The 22,734-nt window shown below is 29.0% G+C and overlaps 2 protein-coding genes across 2 annotated transcripts; one reads left to right on the top strand and one right to left on the bottom strand.

Annotated features, from left to right (window-relative positions):
- The first annotated feature begins 3,035 nt into the window (after positions 1-3,035).
- Positions 3,036-8,104, top strand: LOC114417240 (indole-3-acetic acid-amido synthetase GH3.10-like). The gene is made up of 4 exons (XM_028382373.1): positions 3,036-3,630; positions 4,146-4,247; positions 4,378-5,198; positions 7,506-8,104. The coding sequence occupies exons 1-4, from the start codon at positions 3,275-3,277 to the stop codon at positions 8,060-8,062; spliced, it is 1,836 nt and encodes a 611-aa protein (XP_028238174.1). The 5' UTR covers positions 3,036-3,274; the 3' UTR covers positions 8,063-8,104.
- Positions 8,105-21,929: 13,825 nt separating this feature from the next.
- LOC114417239 (putative cell wall protein) lies at positions 21,930-22,734 on the bottom strand. The gene has a single exon (XM_028382372.1). It carries the CDS (start codon positions 22,618-22,620, stop codon positions 22,237-22,239), a length of 384 nt encoding a protein of 127 aa, XP_028238173.1. The 5' UTR covers positions 22,621-22,734; the 3' UTR covers positions 21,930-22,236.

Here is a 22,734-nt window from a genome sequence, read left to right as displayed (position 1 = left end):
AGACTATTTTTTTGTTGACGTCAGCTGATGATGTTTGTTTGTCGACATTGACATTAACTTTTTTTGACTGATGTCGGCTAGGTTTTTTTGTCAATGATGGTTTAGACTGTTTTTCACTGGTGCCAGTTAGGGTTTTTTGGTCAACGTCAATGAAGACCATTTTATGGTCGATGTTGACCAATGATGATTTTTGGTGGACAACATCCATGACTATTTTTGGGCTAACATCGGCCAATATTTTTTGATCAATTGTTAGTTGGGACAATATTTTGGTCGAAGTTGGCTAGGGTTTCTTTGGACGATGCTGGTCAGTGATATTTTTTGGTTGACATCAGCCAAAAAATAGTCCAAACTTACATTGATTGGAAAAATCGTTGCCGAGGTTAGTCGAAAAAAAGCCTCAGCCAACATCAACCATAAAAAACCTAGCAAATGTGTTAAGTCAAAAGACATCTATATCTTAAAGACGAATCAAGACTCCTAATTGTTTTGATTAGATGCAAATAAATACAAATGCTAAAAAATTGTGTATGATATACTATCAAATCATGATCTGTATCTGTACGTCTGTATTTACAGACGATGCATCGATAAGATGATTTGACATAACATTTAAATAGTGCATTTGAGACATTCATTTAATACTTTGTGTCTGAGATTCTTTCATGCATAAAACATTCTTCTATGAAGAATAAATGAAGTTCACAGTTTGAAAGACACTGATCTTCATCAAAAGCATGCTCTATTGTTGCATACCTGTTATGATGAAAGAAGTGACTTTCCTGCTAAGTACAAGACACATTAGCCTATCAACATGAACTTTGCATGAAGAAGAGACATGCATTTAATGGAAACATTAAATGCTCCAATGGGCTTAAGACTTTAGACAAAGAACATATTGAATAATCCAACTGTTGTGAGACAATGAATACTTGAAGATGAAGACTATACATAGAGGAAGTTGTGAACAAAGCAAGACACAAATCATCTACACAAACATATCCTTTCATTCTTTCTTTTAAAATTTTTTGTAAATTTTTGTATAGGTACTAAGCTATCAAAGCACCTTGAGAGAAAAGACTAAGAATGTGTGGTATATTTGTCAGCAAGATGGTCATACATTAGTCATTGTGCAAACTCCCAACAAATCTTGTTGATTTGTTTAGAACCAACAATGACTTGGTAGGACAAAGAATAGTGAGTTTATGTCAAGCTGGGGGTAGAGCTTGCATGTGTAAGAGTCAGAAGTGACAGTGAAAAATACTTATAACTTTGATAAGTTAGTTGAAAATTGGTGGGTTGTCAAGAACTGAACATAGTCTCGAGTTTGAGATGAACCAATATAATTCTTTGTGTACTTCCTTTTATTTCTTAAACTGACAAAGAGTTCAAATTTGTTTTTAAATCTTTTATCTTGTTTTGTTTTACAAAGAAAATTGTTTTTCTCATTGCTTGATAAAGTCTAAATCAAAACTTCTCTAATTGTTTTAAGTTTACTTGCATGAGACGATAAACGTGTTTTCAATCTTAGAAAAAGTTTTAATTTTCTAGAAACACAATTTGACATCCCTTCTCATGTCATTTTCTTCTACACAATGTTTAAAAAAATAGTAATGATTGATGTCGATCAAAAGTCCTAATCAATGTTAGAAAAAAATTGTCATGTCTAATGTCGACCAAAAACCCTAGCTAACATCGATCAAGAATAACTTCAACCGATGTCAGCCGAAAAACATCATCAACCGACATTGGGCAAAAAAACTTTGAAAGACATCAGCCAAAAAATAGCTCTAACCAAATTCAGCTAAAAAAAACTCTAGCTAAAATCGTCCGAAAAATAACATCGGCTAAGAATGTTCAACCAAAAAAAAATCTAGACAACATTAGGCAAAAAATAACCCTAACCAAAGTTGGCCAAAAAATCCTAGTCGACATTTTCTGAAAAATAGCATTGGTCGATGTTGACTTCATCAACCAATGTCAGTTGAAAAACTCTAGGTGACCCTAGCCAAAAATAGTTTTGATTAAGTCAATCGAAAAAACCCTAGTTGATATCGCCTGATAAATAACATCCACCGACACCGGTTGAAAAACATCACTAATCAACATCTACAAAAAAATAGCCTCAATCGATTTCAACAAAAAAAAATAGTTTCAGCCGATGTTGGCTAAAAAACATTATCGGCCAACGTCGGCCAAAAAACCTAGGTCAATGTCTACCAAAAATAGTCCTAACCAACGACGACCGAAAAAAATCCTAACCGATGTTGACCGAATATTGCCCACAAGTTCTTTTATTATTAAATTTGATCAATTTTGATCCATTAAGTATTGATTGGAGGACCAATTGGATTTTAAAAATTAGTGGATGAATCATTAATCATCCATAAAATTAAATGGATGTATTTGAATCCATCCATTTTTTTTAAATGGATGGATAGTGAATAAATGGATTCATTTGTCATCTCTAATTAAAAGTGTGAAATATTCGCTTACTTCATGGATGACTAATAAGATGACTTTTAGTGAATTGTTTCCTTCTCCATGTATTTCTTTTCATCTACAAACATTAATTTGAACTTATAGAAACCTTTTTTAAGAAATTGAATCTAATTCCACTTACACCAACATTGGTAAAATAACGTTTATTATATAATAGTAATGAGTTAACTTAAAACAAAGCATTACCTACAAGTCATTGGTTCGAGGAATAATGTATTTGGTTTTCTTAAATAAGATCTTAAATTTAAGTCTTATAGATAAAAAAAATATGGTTAGGAGGAAAGAATCGACTGAAGGTGGTCAATCAGGTTCTTCGACAGAGATTCCTCACTGACAAATTTGATAGATACTTTATTAATCTAAAAAAATCAAGTTTAGGTATGGTCTGATTTCAAATATGGTGGCTCACAATAAATTGGAGGGAAAAAGTGATCAGCTGTTCCTTGGTCCCTGGCCATTAGTAATGTAGTCCCCATATATGATCCTTACATTAAGGAAGAATATTTCTCTTTCTTTCTCTCCCCGTAATAAAATGATAATACCATTTCCTGTGGTCTATATCTATTGTGTTGTACCATATCTGTGAAACTTAATTCTGCAAATATCAGAGGTTTGTTGAACCTTTTGAATAGGGGACATATAAGCTCTAGATAGCAACATAAAGTAGTGGGTTCCCTTTGGTTTTTTCTCGTTATATTTCCCTCACTGAGACACACACACACCTCCACCAACAACACTATATCATTACTTTTAGCACCTCACTTAGTTCCTCATGCCGCAGCACCAACCAACTCTAATGGAACCTGTTCTCAGCTACAACAATGGCAATGGCAACAACAGTGACTATGATGTCATGAACTGGTTTGAGGATTTATCTCAAAACGCTGGTTTTGTTCAGACTCAGTTGCTGTGCCAGATTCTGGAGCAGAACTATGGGGTGGAATATCTCAAGAAATGGTTGGGGAGCTACAACATCCTTGAGATGGATGCATGTGCATTGGAATCACTTTTCTCTTCTGTGGTTCCCCTTGCTTCACATGCTGATTTTGAACCATTTATGCAACGGATTGCAGATGGGGACACAACTCCTTTACTTACTCAACAACCCATAACCACTCTTTCCTTAAGGTATCATCACCTTTTTATATTTTATACATTAGTTCCTTTCTCTTCTACTTTTTTGGGGACAAAAACTTTGATTCATTATAGTGCTGGTTTTTTCTTTAATTTTATTGTCATGTGACTCATGTTCGTGACATGAATAGGATCAGATTACAGGACATTAGATACAGGCCCCATATCGCTCTCTCCGTATTATTCTGCCAGATTTCACTGGCTATTTGGTTATGTATATATTTGCTTAAGCTTAATCCATGGTTGTTCTAGTGTTTATTATTATTCAAGGCAGGTCTAATCATAGGTGCTTGTATGAAATCATGAACAAGAGTCCTGAAAAAGTAATATAACTAATAAACCACCACCAGTCTTTTTTATGCATTTTGTTAATCTTTTCTATTAAGTACTATTTCTTTCTATTTTCTTATGATATCTATGGAATGGAAGGATCCCCTGCCACTTTCTGATAATTTTTCCTATTTACTTTGAATATATATATATATACTTTTTTCTTTTCTTGTTTGCAGTTCTGGAACCACAGAGGGGAGGCAGAAGTTCGTACCATTTACCCGCCATAGTGCACAAACCACGCTTCAAATATTCACCTTAGCTGCAGCATATAGATCAAGGTGTGTACCTCAATATAATATCTCCTTGAATTGTTCCTTTTTTTTTTGTACCCTCTTGTTCCTATGTGTATGTTTATTTTATTTAAAGCACTTAGTAAAATATTCGTCCTTATCTTTTGACTGTTTACAGGGTTTATCCAATAAGGGAAGGTGGAAGGGTTCTTGAATTCATATACAGCAGCAACAGGTTCAAAACAAAAGGAGGTTTAACAGTAGGAACCGCTACAACACACTACTATGCTAGTGAAGAATTCAAAATCAAGCAGCACAAGACCAAGTCATTCACTTGTAGCCCTCAAGAAGTGATTTCTGGTGGAGACTACAAGCAATCCACATATTGTCACCTTCTTCTTGGCCTATACTTCTCTGACCAAGTTGAGTTTATAACCTCAGCTTTTATCTACAGCATGGTGCAAGCTTTCACCACTTTTGAGGAACTTTGGAGAGAAATTTGCAATGACATAAGAGATGGAACTCTTAGCTCAAGAATCAAGTCATCCAAAATGAGAAAGGCTGCTTTGGATATCATCTCTCCAAGCCCAAATTTGGCCTCAAAGTTAGAAGATTCTTGCAAGGAGCTAGAAGGGGTGGATTGGTTTGGTTTGATTCCAAAACTTTGGCCAAATGCAAAGTATGTTTATTCCATAATGACAGGGTCCATGCAACCATATTTGAAAAAACTTAGGCACTATGCAAATGGGTTGCCTTTGGTTAGTGCTGAATATGGCTCAACTGAGAGCTGGATAGGGGTTAATGTTGACCCTAGTTTGCCACCAGAAGATGTAACATTTGCTGTGGTTCCCACTTTCTCTTACTTTGAGTTCATTCCACTTCACAGGCATGAAAAAAAATTGAGTTCAGGAGGTGATGATTTCATGGAAGATAAGCCAATTCCACTGTCTCAGATCAAAGTTGGACAAGAATATGAAGTAGTCCTCACAACTTTCACGGGTATTCATCTTCCTTAATTCTCTTATATACCATGAGAAATTAATTCTATGGCACTCTCAAATTTAAGGGTTTTGGTACGTACTCATACAATTAATTAATGAGCCAAAATATAATTGTACCAAAATCATTAAATTTCTGTCCCATAGCAAGTCTCCTATATCAATATTGCTCATTTCTTCGACCCATCTTTTCTCAGTTTTATCGTGACTTACATTTTGAACATGACACATGCCAGAATTTAATTAGTAGATCCCTGGAACAGAAGCATCTTTTTTCTTGACATTTTGTTTGGTCATAAATACCAAGTAAATGCCTCTAGCTACCTAATCTGTAAACTAATAATAAGTGCAAGTTTGGTTAGAGTTGATAAATTTATTTTTGAAATAGGCCTCATTTTATTAACCGAGTTTGCAAAAGAAATTTTAATCCTGCTTTTTATACGAATTTAGTTTCAGGCCAAATATAAGTATGTAAATATATTTCATATAGAGAGTATCCCTTTTCAAAAATATGTTTTAACACCCAAAAGTAATTTTTAAAGGGTTATCTAAACATATATACTAAATATACTTCTCAAAACTGAGTTCAGACGGCCTCAAACAAAAATTTAAACATACTCTAAAACTATTCATATTTCGGCAAGCCCGTTTTGATTGACCCATCGTCGTACATAAAATAACACCTAGAGTAACAGGTTCAAGAAAGTAGGGATCGAGCTTTATGTGTGCCAGTACTTATGCAAGCTATATACCATGAACATGGTCCTGTAAAGTAGCTAGTTGCATCATGTCAAAAAAGTATTTGTTGAATTTAGCTAGATGCACATACGAGGACTTATGATTGAAAATTGAAATGCATACAATACAATTGGGCATCATGAGAGATATTCAATGCGTGGACTGAAATGCGTGCATGCTAATAATGGGGAATCAACAATAATGAAAAGCAGCACTGTGCATGTTTGTTCCAATTAATATATATATATATATATATATATATATATATATATATTTAAAATATCAATTAGTCTAAATACATATTTAATCTTTTAGGCTAATTTTGATCATATATAGTTGACTTAGTGTACATACTTTTTAGTTGGAATTATTGATTTGAAAATCATTTTATAAATGATTTCTTGCAAACAATTATTTATGTACATAAACTGAAAGTAGGTGGCGCACCGACCACAAACAACCCACGTTTAATATTGGCCACCCTTTGGAGTGCTTGGTTGCATTTCGATCGTTACTTTTGTGGTTGTTACCATCATATTTCAGACTTTCATTACGGAACAAATTTTGTACAGTGTTTTTTCTAACCTAACTTTGCAGATTTTGTCTGGAGTATTGATATGATTAATGAAATCTTCTTTCCTAACTCCTCAAAGTTCGAACTTAAGGTCTCATTTAAAAGATCCAACTTCAGTTTTAATCAGGCGAACACAATATTAGTATATTTGGTAGTGTTTATATACAAGTGAATTGAAAACGCAAAAGTATATTAATAAAAGGTTAAATTATTTTTTTCTTCTAATTAATTATTCAGATTTAATTTGATTTTTAATTTTTTTCAGAATTAATTTGATTATTTAATTTTTCAATATGATTTAGTTTGATCATTTCATCTAAACTAAACTTATGTCCTTACAAAATTTTGTGTTTTGTGATAATTTAAAACCACTTAATAATGATTTAAGATTGTCACAAAGTATAATTTTTTAGTAGTGTTGATTCAATTTTAATGGTAGGATTAAATTGAATTATTTAAAAAAAAATTAAAAGATCAAATTAAATTCTTAAAAAATTAAAAGATAAAATTGAATCTAAAAGATAATTGAGGGGATAAAAAATTTAATTTAATCTTAATATAATAAGAATTTTGCTAAACAATACACCCTTATGGTGTAAAATAAAGTTATGAATAACATAATTTTATATTTTTCAATAAAAAAATTTCTTCTTTTAATTTTTTAATTAATTCCTTAAAGATATTGGTTAACATTGTGATATAATAATCACAAACTTCATCATGACTTTATTTTTTCTAATAATGTATGTGATTGATGTTTAATCATACTATGTTAATTTTGCTTTTGCTGATTTGAGAGCAAATTAGTAAGTGCATGTTTGATTTTTAGTTTCATAGGTCAAAAATAATTTTGTCAATAGATCAAGACTCTTATTTTTATATTTATTTTGTTTTCATCCGTTGGATCTACAATCGAACAAACGTGAAAACATTTTGAATTACAAACCAAACATAACCTAATGATGATTATTGTTATGATATGTTTCTTTTTTCCAGGACTGTACAGGTGCAGGTTAGGGGATGTGGTGGAAGTAGCCAGCTTCCACAATGGGATCCCAAAGTTGAACTTTGTGTGCAGAAGAAAGTTAATTCTGACAGTAAATATAGACAAGAACACAGAAAAGGACCTTCAGCTAGTGGTAGAGAGAGGGTCTCATATTCTGAACAAGGCAAGTAGAGCTGAGCTAATTGATTTCACAAGCTATGCAGATGTCTCAAACCAACCGGGTCACTACGTAATTTACTGGGAGATCAAAGGAGAAGTTGAGGACAATGTTCTTGGTGCATGCTGCAACGAAATGGACAAGTCTTTTGCGGATCATGGCTATGTTGTGTCAAGGAAAACCAACTCGATAGGACCCTTGGAGCTTTGCGTTTTGGAGAGTGGGACTTTCAAGAAGATCTTGGACAACTTCATTGCTAATGGGGCAGCACTTAGCCAATTCAAGACACCCAGGTGCACCAATAATCATGTCATCCTCAAAATTCTTAACACGTGCACCACCAAAAAGTTTCGGAGCACTGCTTACAACAACTGTTCAAATGAACAATGATTGATATGATTATATGAATGAATGAACAATTATTAATCTTAATTTTCGGGACTCTTTCAAAATTTTGTTCTGCTTAATTTTCTTTTATATCATGTAGGAATGAAAATAAATGTTGAATATTATATTAGTGAAAATACGTTTTATAAATTTGAGTTTTAGGATTTTGAATTAAAATATAATATAATATTTATTTATGTGATTGTCCATACCTCATTAATGAGATCTCTTCCGTAATTAAATCTTGGGATTCACAACTTGTTCAATATAGTATATGACTTGACTTAATTAGTAAATTTGTACTTAATAATTAATATGCAATCTCACAATGTTAAAGTATAAGTGTAATATATTTAATATGCAATCACACAATGACAATGTTAAAGTATAAGTGTGTGAGGATGAAAAGTGAAAATAGACTTATAAGAAATTATACCTACACAACTAAAAAATAGGTTTTTAACAACAGTTATTAAGGACTTTCAATATCGGTTATTAATTGATGTTGAAACAATTAACATTAATTTATCAATATTAACATTGGTTGTTAAAAAATTGATGTTATTGTAGCAAAAAATAACATCGATTTTTGAAAAATTGATGTTGTCAATAAACAATATCGATTTTTCTAAAAGCCGATGTTGATAAAAAGAAAACAACATCAGTTATTTAAAAAATCAATGTTGTTTTTTACTAACAACATTGATTTTTCGAAAAACCGATGTTGTTTTATGATTTATTTTTAAATATCGTATTTGTTTTTTTAATTAGCAACATGTAGTAATTAATTCATACCACAACTTATCGTTTAAAGTTGTATAAAAACGCATTAAATCAGCTATGCACCAAAAGTTATAAATAAAATATATCAATATATCATGCACCAAGAGTAATTATAAACATTAACATATTATAAACAAAAATTTACAAATTGATAAAATATTAAAGTAGTAATGTACTTTAATTGCAAACAAAGTTAGAAGTTGCATCTAATTTGAGTTCCAGGAAGCAAATTCTGTGTTTGTGCAAAAGTCCTTCATCCATTTCTAATTTTTGCAGTCTTTCTATGATGATTATAAACTATTCTACACTTCGTCCTTCCAGGTTCAGATGGATAAATCCTGCAACTTTCATAAATGAGTATATGGTACTCGACACATCCTAAAATGTAAAAAAAAATTCATATTAGATAACTATATGATATCAAAATTTGACATACAGAGAGAAGTGTTTAATTACTCACCAAACTGTTGCAAGTCACTTTGTACTCACTGAGAAGGATTTTAAAAGTGTCTTAGTTAGGAACTTGGTGGTACAAGGAATGTTATTTAGGGAAAACTTTTGATTCAAAACTGTTTTTGAAGATGGTGGGGGAGGAAAACACTCTGTCCATAGTGGGTCAAGGTGACTTGATGATTTCCAATGAACCCATAAAACTTTCTAAGTTCCGTCCATCCAGCAAGTAGAGTTGGATTCGCTAGATCTTGGTTATATGTGACAGAGTGCATGTTGCCACTAGAGTGTAGTAGATGCCAAGTAGACTCAAGTTTATCTTTCCATCTTACAACAAATGACCTACTCACTTCACCGTAAGACTACATTTAACAAACAAATTAATATAAGCAAAAGTACTGTTATATATCAAGTCATGTTTATTTTAGAATAATCTTGAAATAATTTCTAACCTGATTAATAACATGAACAATGTTGAACAATTCATCCGATTCTTTGTTAATCTTCATCATTATGATAGTCATTTCCTTCTAGTTTTGTTGATGTTTATCCAAGGTTTCTAAACTCCATTTACAATATAAACATGACATTAATATACATGATACATTTGACATAACTATATGATACCAATAAATCTGCATAACCAAGAATTCTCTCACCAACACAATATGATACCAATATAATATTCCTATTTTGGGGGCCTAAGGCCGTGGTAGAATTCTCACTCCAGCACAAAGTCTCATTAACAAGCACATACACACATAACCATCCAAACTAGAAACAAAATTGTGCAACCAAAGCCTATTTTCTAGTAGTGTGTACATGAAGCTACTACCATATACATAGCCTAGTAGACCACAACTATATACAACAAGATGCATTACCATAGCTTAAAAACACATGTATAATTTAACTTTCATGGTAATAACTGCAAACCAAGCAAAAATAAAAAAAACAAATAGCAACACTACCATAGCTTACGAACACAAGTTTCATTAGAGAATTGCAATAACAACAACACTAGCATTTACCACCATTATCACGTTCAGAGAATACATTTTCAGACATAAAGCAAAGGCGTTGCGATGCCATCACCAACTCACTCATGTTTCGTCTTCTCGAAACCAAATAGGACTTATTTGTCGCGAGGTATGGAGAAGACGAAATGCAGGTAAGGTGGTGACAGCAGATTGCTAGAATGCGAGGAAGAGGAGGCACGAGGAGTTACCTGCTCACAGACTTACCTGCTGACGGAGCAAACACAATGGAGAGGCGAAGAGGCACGAGGAGGCAAACAGGAAAAATGAGGTAGTTTGGCGAGGAGACAAAGAAACAAGAATGAGAAGAAGAGTGCGCACGAGAGAAAATAAGACTCGTAGAGACAATTCATATGTTTTTAAATGTAGGTTTTAATATCGGTTTTTAATAAAAACTGATATTAACTAAGTGATGTTAACATATCATTTATTAACATCAGTTTTTCAACAAATTAATGTTACCATTACTTTGTTAACATCAAATTTTTAATAAACCAATGTTAACTCAATCATGTTAATATTGATTTTTTAAAAAACCGATGTTAATGATGTCACATTATTTATAATTATGCATGCTATCATATTCTTGTTGATATCGATTTTATTGAAAACTGATGTTAAAGTAATGATGTTAAATTTATATTTTTTAGTAGTGTTATTTATGTGTCTATCATTGAATATTTATAGCTTATGTGCGAGTGGGGATACTAGTAGTGTTGTGTCTATATATAAACAACAAACTAAGTGCTAACATATTTATATATTAGCATTTGTATCTTTTCCTGTTACTAAGATGATAATGTCATGCTCTATAAAAAAAAATGATAATGTCATGAGAAATAGATTGATACACGAAAGTAATTATAGTACTTCATTTATTTCTTTCCTCTTTATTGGAAAGAGAGAGCCAAAAGGCCATAACACAAGTTAATTAACTATATAGTGCATGTTTATTTAAGAGTTAGAACATTTGTTGAATGACATTTCACACTTTCGAAGGCAAAAAATCAAAAGCTATGTGAGGGAACATTGAATTAAAGTGACCCCGAGACATTGAAATCCTCCAACCAGAAGGAACATTAAAGTTATGTTTTGGAAGGTATTGGTGAGAGTTAAGTAAATTAATGGATAATTTTGTTCCTATTAAAAATATTAGTTCAAGCGAAGATACCAACATTTTAATCGATAAAGATAAAAAATCATCGTTGGAATGATAAGGACAATTCTAATTACAATTATTTTGATTATTTAATAGGTGCCACTACCATAAATGATTTCCTATTTGATAAAACTTTTTTTAGTTGGAGAGAATGAGAGAAACAAGTATTCTATGTATTTAGATATTGAAGATCAAACTTTGGGGATTAACAATGATCATTCTTTCCTTAGCAAACAATAATTTTTTTTTCTACCTATATGAATATTGTTTCTAAGAATATGATGAATTTTAGTTAGTTTTTAAATTTTTTTATTAGATGAAAAACTTATTTGATAAACAATATTTTTTCAATAATTTTTAACGTTTTTTAAAATATTATTTCAATAGCATTTTTTAAAATGATAATTTTTAGTTCTTTATATTTTATTTTCTTTTTATTCATAAAATATTTATTAAAGTTTCTTATTATCATTTTTAAATAAAACCAAAATTTATTATTTATTTATTTATTTTCACTCATCACACATCTAAAGTATCATCATTCTTGCCTGTCAAACTTTTTTTCACTTTTTTTACTTTATTTTAAATATTTAAAAATATAATATAAAATTTATAGTAGAATACTTGAAAAAAATGTAATAATTGAAACTAAAAATATAATGAAATAATTTATCTATAAATATAAATTACAAAAGTTTAAAATTAATTAAAAAAAACCAAATTGTAACACCTCAATATATTTTTATCCATAAAATAAAATTAAAATTTATAAAAAATATCATAAATATGTTTATTTCTTTTTTTATATATTTTTCAATTAATTATATATATATATATATATATATATATATATATATGAAAAATGGAAAGGTATATTGCTTTTTGTGCTGGTTTGTGTAACAACTAACAAGAACCCGCCTACCCTAAAAAACACAACACTAATGAAAGTAAGGTTTTGTCTTTTTAGAAGTTGATGGTAAAAGTTTAGCAATAACAAAATGGGTGAAATAAAATTAAATCTCTCTCACTAAACTTTTAGTTTTTTTAAAAAATACTAAAATGTTTGTTTATACTAAATTTTATTTGTTTTTAGTTTGACCTTAACCGCAATTTACATACAATTTTTATTTTTTTAAATTAGTAACCCTAATAAGGATGAAATGGCGAGAATAAGAGAAAAGAAGAAGAGGAAATTAAACACGAAGATAAAAAAAAAAAACTCCAACTATTTGGTACGCAAGAAATGAGCAAGAATTTTTTGCGAGCCTTGCTTTGCAAATGTTGAAGAGGAAAAGATTTGAACATCACAATATTATCATAATATTATAACAGATGTTACGACTTTTAACTGAAATCGTAAAATTTTTTACGACTTTAAATTAATTTTTTTTAATTTATGACTTTAATGTCATATATGTTTTTTTTAAACTTATGACTTTGAAGTCGTAAGATTTTTTATATTTTATTTTACTGCTTTGAAGTCTTATTTTTTATTTTATTTTAGGTTTAAAGATTTTTGTTTTATGTTATTTTATTTATTTGTTCTTCTCTTTTGCTTTCAAAGTTTTTTAAAAATTGTAAATAATTTTAGTTAATATTTTTAATTTTAATTGTTATTGATTTTATTTAATATCTTGTATATATTTTTTATATAGTTTTATTTAGTATGTTATATATGTTTTTAATATTTTTTATTTAAAATATTTTATATATTTTTTATTATTGTTTTATTTAATATATTTTGACTATTTAAATTTTAGATAATTTTTTAATAATGTTATTAAATTTAATTTTTTTTGCAAATGAAATAAAAAAACTGACATAATGATATTTAATATATTTTTTGAATATTTTTTATTTTAAATATTTAAATTTAATAAACTAAAATTTTAAAATAAATATGAAAATATTTTGTTACTAATATTAACTTATAATTTATAAAATAATATTATTTATTTTGTATAAAGGAATTAACTATTAACAACATCCAATAATTTAATAACAAAAGTAATTATTAAATTAAAAACTACATAACATATTAATATAAAATAAACAATACAAGTTAAGGAAAAACATAAAAAGTAAAAATTATATTAGTCGTCTACTTGTTTGTATGGATACTTATTACAATTATGTTAAAAAAAATTATAATTTTTATTTAAATGTCTTGAATTTTTAAAGATACTTGTTTTATTTTTTTTTGAAAAAAATTAAGTATTTTATATTATTTCTTACATTTACAAAACAAATTAAATTCAATAACATTATTAAAAAAATATAAATTTTAAATATAAAAAATATATTAAATAAAACATTATTAAAAAATTATACAAAATATTTTATATAAAACAATATTAAAAAAATATAACATATTAAATAAAACCATATAAAAAATATATACAAGATATTAAATAAAATTAATAACAAGTAAAATTAAAAGTATTTATTTAATAATTAAATAAATAAAATTATTTATAATTTTTTAAAAGTTGAAAACAAAAAATACAAGTAAATAAAAAATCCTGAAACAAAAAACTTTAAAAGCAAAAAAAAAATATGACTTCAAAGTGGTAAAAAAATAATTAGAACTTAAAAGTCAGAAGTTAAAAAAAAAACGTATACAAGTGAAATCATAAATAAAATAAAAAATTAAACTGAAATTATAAAAAAAAATTATGATTTTACTTAAAAAAAATTATAACAAATATTATAATTTCTAACTCAAAAATAGTACCATATGTTACTACTTATCTTATAATTAGGAGTGGGAATAGGCCAGGTCGGACTACAGGAACCTACGACCTATCCTACATAAAGTCTGGCCTGAACTGACTTATTTAATTAAAAGATTAGACTTAGACTTCTTTTTTAAGAGCCTATTAAATTAAATAGATCAGGTTTAGGCTTATTAAAAAGCCTTATAAGTCTGATAGGTCGGCCTATATATATGTATATATATTTATATTATTTTTTGGGTACCAATATATATTTATATTATTTTTTGGGTACAATTAATGTTTTTTAAACTATCAGACTTTGATTACACATTACTGCTTCATAACTTCTATTCCTATAATCAAGTAAGACTTTAATTATAATTTAGGTGTGAATTATATGTCCCTTCATATTTCTCATTATTTTTATTGGTTTTCCTACTTCTCTTATTAATGTATTCTAAAAAGGCTAACAGAGCCAAAATATTGTAGACTAGGTTCAGGCCTTTCAAGGTCTTGTTTGGTCTGACCTATTCTCACCCTACTTATAATGGATAATAATTTAAAATTAACCCCTAGATGAAAAAGCAGAAATAAAATTACACATTTTTGTAAAAGTCCCTGTTTTTCACGCTATGCATCATTCACCAACGGTTCTAGCACACTCTGTTGTTTGGTTGGGTACACACAATGTAAACATAATCTTGATGTGCCTACCCCAAATTTCCGATTGGATGTGGCAGCAAATGTTGTCGCATTCACACTAAAAAAAGTTGTACTGTCAGCATAATTATTGCATGAATAACAATATTCTTATAATATATACGTCCGTATATATGGTTATTGTGGCAAAAACTTAATCAAAGTTGTAAATTAAAAAATTAATTATAGTTAAAAGTTGATGGTTGAAAGTCGAAAAAAATAACTTATTAAATTATAAATATTTAATAAAATTAAATATTAACGAAAAAAATAAAAATGACATAAAAATAATAAAATTATAGTTTATTTAAAAAATTAGATAAGTATTTTAAAGATAAAAATAAAAAATATATAAAAAAATAAAAATCAAAAGATAGTATTTTAAAAAAGTTGATGCTTCATATGACGTTAAAAACTATTAAAAAAAACTTGTACACTTTTTTAGTTAATAAAAAAATATAAAATAACTCAAATATTTGCGGAAATATATAAAATATTTTTTTAAAAGAACCTGACACTTATTATTTCGATCTATCGATCATTAATTTTCTTATTGTCTTTTTTTTTTTCCTGCCATCAATGAACCTTAAACTTAGTCAGCTCCTATAATACGAAGGACTATCTCCACGAATAGTATGTAATTACATTCACATATTTTGCTCCACTCACTAATCTTTCTTTTTAAATGAGCGATCATGATTCTAAAGTTTTACTTGATTCGAAAATTATTTTTTTTGTGTAAAAAAATATATTTATTTTCTTTACACATTTTTTGTTATTTTTAAAATACTATGCATAATTTGTACACAAAAAATGCATTCACATATTTTACTCCAGTTACACTAATCTTGTTTCTGTTGTTTTATCTGACTTGTGTAAAACTATTTCCCGTAAAAAAATATATATGACCTTGTACCAAAAAAATCTTATAACTTACATAAATAAGTTATAAGTAAAATAATTTATCAAAATAAATATTTATTATAATTCTTTATATAAAAAAAATTTGTATGAAAAAACTGTTTATTTTATTTTCTTATAAATATTGTAAGAAAAACCATTAAACTATCTCAAAAACATATAGATATTTAATTATGTAATATATATATATATAGTGTAATTAAAAACGCAGCAGGGATGTAATTTTTCACCTATAAATAAAACCTACTGATTCTAACTTTTACATTATTTTAAACCATCTAACGTGATTTATCTACTGCAGAACGTGTTTCTAAACACAAGTTTAAATGTCAAAAAAGTGTATTTCAAATTTTCTATAACTTGTTTGGTTCATTGATTTTGTGGGATGACGATAAATAATTGAAAAAGAAAGTTCACCTGGAATGCAATCAGATAAGATTATGAAAAGGACTGAGCTATATATATAGCCACAAATCATGACACCGTTACCTTATGCGAAAGCACCATTCCTAAATATCTTAGGAAATAATTATTATGCGTGAGAAAACTATTTTCTAAGTATTTAATGTTGGTGATAAATAATTCAACATTGCTATTTTATATATTTCCTTTGTTGGATGACAAAAAATATTGCCATATTCTTATGTCAAATATTTATCATACATTATAGAATAATTTTAAATCTTCCTGTAAATCTATAACATGTTTTTAGTAATTTTTCTACTTGTTTAATGAGGAAAATATTATATACCTTTTATATTTTGGAGATAATAATATAGTAATTTTTTTAATGCATGCCCGTGAATACTAATTAAGGAAACAGAAACGAAAAATTATTAAAATGGGTATTTATTATAAAAAATTAGAAAAATCATTTAATAAATAATCATAAGCATATAATATAATATATTTCACATTTTTTAATCATTTATCGTAAAAAATTATAAATTCAATAGAGGTGTCATTTCATTTAAGGAATCTTTTATAACGTGTTTTTAGGAATATACTGTAAAAATTAATATTACATGTACTTAAAAGTTCTGGAATTTGTGTACCGAAAAAAATTATTCATGTACCGAAAAAAGTTGTGGAACATTTTTTTATTTTGATATGAGAAATATATTTTTATTATGTATTTATAAAAACTAAAAATCTTTCACTTAATTTTTTATAAAATACTAAAATCGTAATAAAAATATTTTCTTTTATAAAAAATTAAATAAAAAAAGCGTATTTAATATTTAAAAATAATAAATACATAATATTTTCATCTAATGAATAAGAAAAAAAAAATATATTGTAGAATTTAAACTATACCATATGTTTTTCAAAATAAGTGCTCGAGATTCATCCAGCGCATTGCTCCTCGTCTTGGTGCACGGGGTTTGGACTCAAATAAACGACAAATGTGTAGTAGCAGTATCCATCAAAGAGGTCCAATCATGGGAACAAGCAACAAGAGCCCTATAAGCCTAGCTATTGTAAATAGTAGCCTAAATTGTAATTTTTTTTTAAGTTAAACTATCATTTTAATGTGATATATTGCTGATGACATGAAATTATGTAAGTTGTTTATATGATGATTATGTGGAAAAAAAATATTTTAATAAGAATTGAATTCATGATTCTTTATTATTTATAGACAAGAGAATAAAATAGTAATACACCTATTTTGTTTAGTTAATTGCATTAAAGTTATTATTTTTATATATTATTAATTAAGAGTTATTTTTTTTTTACAAATCATTGAAATTTATATAATATTAACATAATTTTACTTTTCCACATCTTGACAAAATTTATCCCAACTTTTTGGTGTTTGACAAATTTTACTCCAACATTTATGCTCACTTGAGCATGTCATGTCATGTTAGCTCAATGATAAAAAATAAAATAAAATAAAATTTGTAAGTTTCTTAAAAAGTTTGGGATAAAATATATCAAATTAATTTGTTAGGTGAAAGAATTCTCTAAATATTAGAAAATTGAGGGTCAAAATGCAATGAATCCTACTTTCTACATATGATGGGTTGGGTTTGGGTCGTGTTCATTTTCATTTGTCATCGATCTATAAGTATTTACATGCCATGAGTGGGAGGGAGACATTGGAATTGAGAAAAATGGGCCTAATCTCATTGTATAAATAAACTTAGTCGGTTGAGTTTAGGTGTTGACGATATGAAAAGGCCAAACTCGAACTTGCTTGATTTAACCCATCATAACTACTTTCTTAAACCTGATTAACTTGTGAATTTACCCAAATCCACCCAAAAGCAATCTTTATTCGGATAGAACGATTTTAGGTCAAATTGGACTTGTTTGCTCACCCCTACGTAGAAGCATAATGGAGGAGCAAAGTTTTGACCATTGAAAAGAAAAACATCTTCGACACAGGAAGATAGCTAAATCGAAATCGCAAAAGTGGGGTACGATTTGAAGAGGAGGGGAGGGTAATTAAGTAAGATCACAGAAAAAGATAAAAAGTAAGAAAGTGTATTTAGAAATTATGAGAGGTATATATATATAATTTATGTATGTTTGATTTAGTGTTATATTTTTTAGATAAATAATTAAATTTGTTCTAAAATGATGTCGTAACAAATTGGTCTATGAAAGAGACAAAATATAAATTTAGTTCTTAAATATAAAAAATGTGTGATAAATTAATATTATTGTTAAATTTGCTCAAAACGTTCAAAGATTAATTTGATAATAAATTAATTATTAAGTTGTAAAATTTAAGGATTAATTTATCATTAAATTTTATGTAACATTAATTTGTTACACTTTACATTAAATTAAAAATTTTCATCTTTGAAGGACAATCAACACATGGAACAAAATGCAAAAAATTTAATAAGCACAAGAATGATAATTTATTTTTTTACCAAACACAAGTATGATAATTGTAGAATGAGAAAGTGGACATGAAGAATAAAGGTGAGATACGCAAATAGAAATATGGTACTAACTTTTTTAATTGTGATTCTTCGATTCATGCAATTCAATAAATAGTTGTCTCAAGAACACACACAAGGCTTCAATCCGTACCAATGGCGAAGCTGGAAGAAATAGACAATTCCGTGTCCAAAACCAAGAAGAAGAGGAATCATGGATCCACCGGATTCTTTGTATTCGTTGATTACCTTTACCTCTTGATTTTCCTGGGTTTCCTCTGCTTCATCATCTTCAAGATTGTGGGCATCTGATTCCTCTAACCAACATTTCTTTATTTATTTTGCATGAACCAGGTACCTACACCACTTCTTTTTTTATTTATTGTATGCCATGAAAATTGCATTTTTCCCCTTGTTATTAAGATGCTACAATGTTATGTTTAAAATTTTGAATATGGGGGGCTCTATGTGTTTGTTTCTTCAGCATTTTTTTTTATCCCTTATGGCATTGTGTTTGTATTTCTGGTTTAACTTCAACTATTATCATTTTGTTTTGTCCCTATAATGATGGTATAGTTAACCTTTACATAGCTTGTTTCTTGTTGTGTCGTATGTTTTCCATGATATTTTAGATGGTGTCATGTTTTAATTATATGATTTTTCCTTTTATATTTTACTTGCGAAATAGATAGAAAATAATGAAATGACTCCAAGGATGTTTGTTTGCCCCTCTCAATGGAAGATTTTGAACAATTAAAATGAAATTGTATTGGTATTGATTAATGAACGGCAAGTCTTGCTTCATTGGGGGATCAATGAATGTCATTATTAGTAATCTTATTGATTATATTGAACGAATTAATTGACTTTTCTTTTTGAAAGTTTCGTTACCTTTTAGGCTTTTGATTTCTTCTAGTTTTTGAAATATGCTTACTATAGTTACATTCCAAGACTTTGCATGTGTGTATGGTGCTACTGTTACTTAACTTTCTTAAGCATGCTTCTTTTTATTTTCATCTGCTTGGCTTCCTTTTATGTTGGCAGATCTAATTCCAAAGCTGGAAGGTTGTGCCATGTGCCATGTGCACTTAATACCTCTGGAAGGTTGTGCCATGTGCACTTAAGCATTCCAAGACTTTGCAGTTTTGATCTGATCCTAGCATGTTATACATGGATAGGGACGATTCTGCAATACCCTTAATACCTCTATAAGATACTCATATTTTCAGGTGATCTTGACATAAATATGATCAAATTAGTTACCCATTTACAGCTCTAAAGTATTGTAACAATTACATAACTGATCTAGATTCTTTCTGTTTATTATTTTGTTAACATGAATTGTCATGTTACCATTTGAGAAGTACATAAAAATCATTATGGTAGGACTAGTCTTGCATTTGCTTTATATTTATCTCTCATAACATAAAGTTATCATGCACTTTGGTAATTAACAAAGGAAAATGGTAAACGTACAGTTTTGGGGTGTATGAGTGGAAGTCATACACATGGAAGAGAGAGAAAATGATATATAAATAATGTGATAAAAAATAAAAATAAAAATACAAGTGTGGTGGAAATGAAATGGAAGATAATGCAGATGTGTGACAATAATAACTTTAACCAAAGAGAATCCAAATCCTATGTAATTCAGTTAACTATATATATTTTTTCACATCTCACCTGGAATGTAGTACATAACAGGATTTGCTGCAGTTTAAAAGCAACTACGTTTATTAAATTTTAATTGTAAAATATAGAATCAAGAGTGTAGATTTTTTGCAGTTGAAAAAGCAATTCTAGGGAATCCAAATCCCATGCAGTACTTGTTAAGGTCACTGTAGTGATGCCCCTTGGAACATAGCATCCTCCTATGAGTTGAAAACTTTTTTTCTGGAATACCAAAATTTACACAATTAAATATTTCTTTAATATAACATCAGATTCGTTCCTACATTCGAGATCAAGTAAAATTAGGTAATTGCATGCATACCGTTTTCTATCAGTATGATCTCTTGCCTTGACTATGATAAAGAAGGATCATGACAGCTAAAATTCATATTATAAAGGGTTTATTGCAGAGATGTAAGCTGATGGTGACAGCAGAGTCTTATTCTTTTTCTTAGCTAGACATTAGTTAGAGTGGGGGCTAATTTTAAAATGCTGATAATTTTGGTCTCTGAATCAAAGGACAACTTACTCAATAGTGTGACCTATTAATGTCTTATTCCGGAGAAGGAGAAATGATTAATCCAAGATCATCACATGACCATAGTTCCATTCAATCTCTACCAGCCAAGTCATTAAGATTTTACAATTTATGAAAAAAAAGTTAATAAAACTTGATTACTACTATATTATGTGAAAATTGACCAAAACCGTAATAATCCTGAATCGTGTAATAATTTCTTTCAAAAAAAAAATGCAAGAATAAAAGTGACTTTTAGGTTTTGATTAGGTTATTTTACATGATAAATAGTGCATAATCTAAATCTTTATAAAAAAATTGAAAAAAAAAATCCTAAAAAATAAGAAAAATAAAAAATGCAGAGTAGTAGGTGGTGTATGTTTGCTTCTTGCTTCTAGCTACTTTCTCATTGGTGGCATGATAGCACACCTACTATGTATTTATGTACTGAACTTCCGTATTTCGCATGATGTGAGATGTTGAGAAAAATAAATGAATTGGCTGCTGCTATAGCAAAGGTTTTAATTTGTTCTCCGTACAGTATGTGAATTAACAGTAGTTAGTTGATTTGAAGCGTGATATCCGTGATGAGTTCATTGTCAAGGGAATATCTTGTCCTTGTAAATGATATCAGTTTGTGGAATATTGTCAATGTCAACATTTGCTCAGGGTGTTTTGTTACTAAAATCCAAAGTCTGCATTGATTTACCATGTGCTGAATGCCCCCTTATTAATCTATAAAGTACACAGATATAGGTCTAGACCCTATATTCGTGCTTTTGCAAGTGATAATTATTTAACACCCTTTGCTGTTATTAAATCCCACTAATGAACAAGAAAAAGTTTGGTGGACAGTGGACACTAATAAAATTAACACCCAGAGAGACAAAGAAGATAATTGTAAATATATTATTTTATATGATCTGATAAGAAAATAGAAAAAAAATAATAGCTTTAATATAATGTACCATACGTAAAGGTGTGCACCTATTATCATTCAAGGAACAAACACATAAAACTGTGCATGAAAAGAGAATATCAAATTGGAATCATAACAGAAATTATTTTTGAGGACTCATTCATCAGCAACTACTTCGAAAAACAAATAAGCTTACGTCACACTCAATTCATCTTAAAACAAGACTACAAGAACAAACAGAATGACTTGGCAATCCATGGTGTTCACCATATACACCAATGTGCACATGGAGCATACTTATTTATGATAAGTTATTATTATGGCTAGAAAACAGAAAGAAAAAGACAAACTTAAGCATAACCACCTTATTAACTACCATGCATCACATTAATCATGCATGAGTTAACTCATGGTGCAGCTGGTGCTGGAACACTTCCACCACTGCCGGGAATGGGAACCTCATAACCAGGGTTTGGGACAAAAGTGTCATCACCACCAGGAACATAACTGCTACCTGGTGGTGATCCTGATCCTGTTGCGGTTCCTGCTCCTCCATTTCCATTGCCACCAGGTAATGGATTTTGAGGTGTGAGATGAAATTTATGTGGAAATCCAACAGGTCCAATCCCTGGAATATACACCCCACCTTCATGCTTGAACAAGAACTCAGGCTCTTTCTTTTCCTCTGTGTTGGAGTTTTCGCCAATGCTGCGTCCAGCAGCTGTTGTATCAAGGAGGAGGATATTGGAAACTAGAACAAGTGCAAGGAAAAACGAAACTTTGAAAGCCATTTTTTCAGATAATAAAATTAGTGTTGAAACTTGAAAGCAATAAAGGAGGGGAATTGAATGGCTCAGGTGTCTTTGATTTGGTGTGTCACTTTTGTATGTGTTGAAGGCTTAAGG

This window comes from Glycine soja, chromosome 6, assembly GCF_004193775.1.
Source record: "Glycine soja cultivar W05 chromosome 6, ASM419377v2, whole genome shotgun sequence".
Classification (NCBI taxonomy): domain Eukaryota; kingdom Viridiplantae; phylum Streptophyta; class Magnoliopsida; order Fabales; family Fabaceae; genus Glycine; species Glycine soja.
This window is presented reverse-complemented; position numbering and strand designations above follow the sequence as displayed.